The sequence below is a fragment of the Kogia breviceps genome, chromosome 16 (assembly GCF_026419965.1).
Source record: "Kogia breviceps isolate mKogBre1 chromosome 16, mKogBre1 haplotype 1, whole genome shotgun sequence".
Classification (NCBI taxonomy): Eukaryota; Metazoa; Chordata; class Mammalia; order Artiodactyla; family Physeteridae; genus Kogia; species Kogia breviceps.
In genome coordinates, this window is record NC_081325.1 from 25,820,521 (window position 1) to 25,826,367 (window position 5,847).

General features: G+C 44.3%; 1 protein-coding gene across 1 annotated transcript; it reads left to right on the plus strand.

Annotated features, from left to right (window-relative positions):
* Window positions 1-299: 299 nt before the first annotated feature.
* KBTBD7 (kelch repeat and BTB domain containing 7) lies at window positions 300-2,958 on the plus strand. The gene has a single exon (XM_059041738.2). The coding sequence runs from the start codon at window positions 676-678 to the stop codon at window positions 2,719-2,721; it is 2,046 nt and encodes a 681-aa protein (XP_058897721.1). The 5' UTR covers window positions 300-675; the 3' UTR covers window positions 2,722-2,958.
* The last annotated feature ends 2,889 nt before the right edge of the window (window positions 2,959-5,847 follow it).

The window sequence follows — 5,847 nt, forward strand, 5'->3', positions numbered from 1 at the left end:
AAATATTTATTGAAGCATTCTAGGTCCTTCACAGTTTATCTCATTTCATGCTCACACAATCCTATGAAATACTATTATCCCCATTTTGCAAAGAGGGAAAAGTTCTCAGAGAAAAGTTACACAACTAATGAATACTAAAACGGGGCTTCTACTGTGGAGTTCAAACCCACAGCTCTAAACCGTCAAATCCAGGAGAATAAATGCTTCCTAATTTTGTTAGTCAAAGCAGTCATCCCCCAGAAGCCTCGCGATATTACTAGAACTACTACTCCCAACATGCAAAGCGGTTTCTGTGAAGCCGCCTAAGCGGCAGAGGCCGGAGGGCCCCGGCGTGCCTCGAGGCGCGAAAGGCAACCTGGGGGTCGTAGTTCTCCTGGACGCCTACCGGTATTGCCAGCGCGGCGGTGGCGGATCGCTCGATTCTAGCCAGTAGGTACTGTGAGGGCGAGCTGAGGCGGAGAAAGGGCGCGGAACTGGAAACGGGTGAGTCAGGCACTGTCTACGCGTTAAAGAGAGGCGGCACCGCGGCGTAGGGTTGAGTAAAGTTAGCGCGGCCCCCGCGCATTCTCTTTAGGGACACCGCGGTCTTAGCGTCAGCGAGCAGAGGGTGAGGAGGCGCCAGAGCCCGGTCCTTGCACCCGTACTCGTCCTCAGCTCCCCGCCAGCATCTCCACCATGCAGTCCCGGGAAGAAGCTCCGCGCTCTCGCCGCCTCGCCAGTCCCCGCGGCGGAAGGCGGCCCAAGAGGCTTTCCAAGCCCTCGGTTTCGGCTTTTTTCACGGGCCCGGAGGAGCTGAAGGACACGGCCCATTCCGCAGCCTTGCTGGCCCAGCTCAAGTCCTTCTACGACGCGCGGCTGCTCTGTGATGTGACCATCGAGGTGGTCACGCCTGGCAGCGGACCTGGCACGGGCCGCCTTTTTTCCTGCAACCGTAACGTACTGGCTGCCGCGTGTCCCTACTTCAAGAGCATGTTCACTGGCGGCATGTACGAGAGTCACCAGACGAACGTGACCATGCACGATGTGGATGCCGAGTCCTTCGAGGTGCTGGTCGATTACTGCTACACGGGTCGTGTGTCATTAAGTGAGGCCAACGTGCAGCGCCTGTACGCCGCCTCCGACATGCTGCAGCTCGAGTATGTGCGTGAAGCCTGTGCCTCCTTCCTAGCCCGCCGCCTTGACCTGGCCAACTGCACGGCCATCCTCAAGTTCGCCGACGCCTTCGACCATCACAAGCTGCGATCACAGGCCCAGTCGTTTATAGCCCACAACTTCAAGCAGCTCAGTCGCATGGGTTCGATTCGGGAGGAGTCTCTGGCAGATCTGACCCTGGCCCAACTGCTGGCCGTCCTGCGCCTGGACAGTCTAGACATCGAGAGTGAACGGACCGTGTGCCACGTGGCGGTGCAGTGGTTGGAGGCGGCTCCCAAGGAGCGGGGTCCCAGCGCTGCAGAAGTCTTCAAGTGTGTCCGCTGGACACACTTCACCGATGAAGATCAGGATTACCTGGAAGGACTGCTGACCAAGCCCATTGTGAGGAAATACTGTCTCGACCTTGTCGAAGGCGCCCGGCAGATGCGATATGGTGACATGTTGTACAAGTCTCTGGTGCCAAAGCCAGAGAGCAGCAGCGGCTGCAGCTCTGTTGTGTCCGTGGCAGAAAATCCACCCCAGAGGCTGGGTATGTGTGCCAAGGAGATGGTGATCTTCTTTGGACATCCCAGAGATCCCTTTCTGTGCTATGACCCATACTCTGGGGACATTTACACAATGCCATCACCTTTGACCAGCTTGGCTCACACTAAGACTGTCACCTCCTCAGCTGTCTGTGTCTCTCCGGACCATGACATCTATCTGGCCGCCCAGCCCAGGAAAGACCTCTGGGTGTATAAACCAGCCCAGAATAGTTGGCAGCAACTTGCTGACCGCCTGCTCTGCCGTGAGGGCATGGATGTGGCATACCTCAATGGCTACATTTACATTTTGGGTGGGCGAGACCCTATTACTGGAGTTAAATTAAAGGAAGTGGAATGCTACAGTGTCCAGAGGAACCAGTGGGCCTTAGTGGCTCCTGTACCACATTCCTTCTATTCCTTTGAACTAATAGTGGTTCAGAACTATCTTTATGCTGTGAACAGTAAGCGCATGCTCTGCTATGATCCTAGCCATAACATGTGGCTGAACTGTGCTTCTCTCAAACGCAGTGACTTTCAGGAAGCCTGTGTCTTCAATGATGAGATCTATTGTATCTGTGACATCCCAGTCATGAAGGTGTATAACCCAGCCAGGGGAGAGTGGAGGCGGATTAGTAATATTCCCCTGGACTCTGAGACCCACAACTATCAGATTGTCAATCATGGCCAAAAGTTGCTCCTCATCACTTCTACAACCCCACAGTGGAAGAAAAACCGGGTGACTGTGTATGAATATGACACTAGGGAAGACCAGTGGATTAATATAGGTACCATGTTAGGTCTTTTGCAGTTTGACTCTGGGTTTATTTGCCTCTGTGCTCGTGTTTATCCTTCCTGCCTTGAACCTGGTCAGAGTTTCATCACTGAGGAAGATGATGCACGGAGTGAGTCTAGTACTGAATGGGACTTAGATGGATTCAGTGAACTGGACTCTGAGTCAGGAAGTTCAAGTTCTTTTTCTGATGATGAAGTTTGGGTACAGGTAGCACCGCAACGAAATGCACAGAATCAGCAGGGTTCTTTGTAAATATTTTGAAATACTAAGATGTTTCTACTGCTATGGAATATATCTTAAAAAGATGTCCTTTTCTTTTCCTGAAAAAAAAAAAAAAATTGATTAGGGCTGCAGATTTGGTTTAGAAAGGGTAATGTTTGAATTGCTAATGTAATGTTACAAAGTTTAAACAGTCCATGAAATCAACTATATAATAATTTACTGTGCAGAAAGTCGAGATTAAAGTATGCAAAACAATGAACCATATAATTGATTAGAATGCTTGGTGGTTTTCTTCTTTGTTCAAGTATTTGTTGCACCAGTGAATCGTTTTGATTAGTTACACTGTTTATATTTTGATTATCTAATTTAGTCTTGTTAGTTTTAAAATTCTATTTAGTGTTGTGAGGAAGTTAGCTTTTTAATTTTTATATAGAAAATTGGACTAGAAATTGTTGGTAGGGTTTTGAAGGTTTATATCTTCCTTCAGAATAATGAAAGTAGTAGATTTCCCAAATTTTCAAAGAGTCAGTTTTTAGGATTCTAAGTTAATACAGTTTGTTAAAATTTGGTTTGGTGTTCTTCTCTTCTGCAAAGAAAAAAATTTGGACATATATATTAAGGTTATTAAAGAGTGATTTCATTTTGATAATGTGCAGAATGGTCTTAAGCACTCAGAGAAGGTAAAAAAATCAGGATTCCACTGTTTTAAAAGAAATTTCATTTTTATTTTTGGAATATAAAATGTGTATTTGCTAAATATGACCATTTTTGTGTCTTAAAAAAGATCCAGGGCTTCCCTGGTGGCGCAGTGGTTGAGAGTGCGCCTGCCGATGCAGGGGACACGGGTTCGTGCCCCGGTCCGGGAAGATCCCACATGCCGCGGAGCGGCTGGGCCCGTGAGCCATGGCCACTGAGCCTGCGCGTCCGGAGCCTGTGCTCCGCAACGGGAGAGGCCACAGCAGTGAGAGGCCCGAATACTGAAAAAAAAAGATTCATTCTGGGGGCTTGGCACAGTGGTTGGGAGCCCGCCTGCCGATGCAGGGTCCACGGGTTCGTGCCCCGGTCCGGGAGGATCCCGCGTGCCGCGGAGCGGCTGGGCCCGTGAGCTATGGCCGCTGGGCCTGCGCGTCCGGAGCCTGTGCTCCGCGGAGGGAGAGGCCGCGGCAGTGAGAGGCCCACATACCGCAAAAAAAAAAAAAAAAAGATCCATTCTGGTAGTATCACCAACTATTTAGACCCTTCTAAATCAAAAACAATAGGTAAGTTGCCATATTTTTTCATCTATATCTGATACATGCTTCGTTGAATCAGGGGAACAATCGTTTTTTTCACTGGACATGTGATTGGGTAATGTAAATTTTTATCTGTTGGTCAGGCCTTGTCTTAAAAAGTTTATATGCTTTCCTACAATATTTTGGCTGTATAGTTTTGCTGTTTGTCTTAGACGATTCTTTAGCAGGAAGTGACTTTTGTGAGGTGATACTGGTTTTGAAAATATGTATAAGCTAAAAACAGTGTTTTATTGAGATTAGTAGTAGTTATTGTGTCTATCAACTCTAAAATCAAGTGCCAGAAGAGAACTTTAAAACTTTAAGCTGTGTATAGAATTGTTTTATGTAGCGTTGAAATTTTCTGTCAGTTTTGTAAGTCACTGTAAATGATTATCAGCTTGAAGGTATTTTTGTATTAAAAGTTGACAGTTAAAGAACATAAGTGGATGATAGCGTTTGGGGCCAATAGTGAAAGTATGCTTCCTGTAAAATACTTCCCTAAGCAGTGGTGTACATGGTTATTTTATTAGCTTATTTGTATCTGTCCTATATTTCTCTGTGAACCATGCTCCAGTCTGTTTTTTGTTTGTTTTGTACCACCATAATAAGAGAACGTCTAGAAATAGAGACGAAATTACACAAAATTGACATTGTTAAATACGAGAACATATAGGTGCTTACTTCTGAGGGTCTGTTAATACATATGGTTGTCAAAATACATATACATGATAAATGGTGTATATATACAGATGCTTATGTTCTATAAATTTTCTATACCCACTTAGTTTATCTTCTTGAATCTTTGTTCAGTAACATGCTAACTCCCCTTCTATGTTTATTCTCTAGTGACCAAATGGTAACATTTTTTTCACACTGGCAGAGTACTGAGGTGTGTGTTCTGGGATGGAGAACAGAATTTTGAATAAAAGGGAGGGAGAGAGAAAAGGGTTTTAAAAAGCCAAACACACAAATAATGTTTTCTTAGCCATTTTGATTGGCCACCTGAAGAGTCCACAGGACATTTCTGTTCAACATTATTTAGTGAAATAAGATTCTTACCCCAGCAACATGTGTTCCTTCAAAACAGCAAACATGCTTTAGTTTTGTTTGTTCCATATCAGGGGTGTCAACAAGCGCTGCTCTTAACATGGAAAGCTGTACCTTAATAGTATTTTTCGACCAGCTTTTCTTCACCAATAACTTCTTGTTGATAGCTTTTTGTTTTGTAAGGTCGAAATAGGACAATGCTGATCCAACCACATTATCCGTCTACAGAATTAGAGTATGCAACCAGTTGATAAGAGACAGATTCTCTAATGTGTCATTCTCAACATTTGAGTTAGGTATAAGCTAATTAGTCGGAAAATATTGGTTTACAAAGAGCTTTTCTTAGAAAGGATTTTGGTTTCATGATATATTTGTGAATTAGGGAACAGATGTTAACCTTTATTTTATAGATAAGTGATTTAGTTACAAATAAAACTGGCACTAGAACCCCAGGCCTTCTGACCTCTTAATTTAGTTTCTGCTAAATGTACAAAACCCTTGCTTACATAGTGAGTGACACAACTAGCAGTGTTGAAATCCCTTCATCACAGGAAAGCACTTTTGTCTCAGTTTTACAATTAATTGACACAGATTTTAGCAAATGCTCAATATAATGTCATTTGCAGGATTACTATTTGTAAGACTTAGAATGATCTTATTTTTTGTCTCTGTCTGCTTGAAGTCTGAAAAGCTCAGAGAACCCAAATTATTTCAAATAATTTAAATATTCAAACAATTAGCATTGGTATTTTCAGAAGTATAAAATATAAGACTAATTTAGCAAATAATTTAATTTGGGTTTAGGATTAAATTTAATGTCTTCTATCTCCTCTAGTTA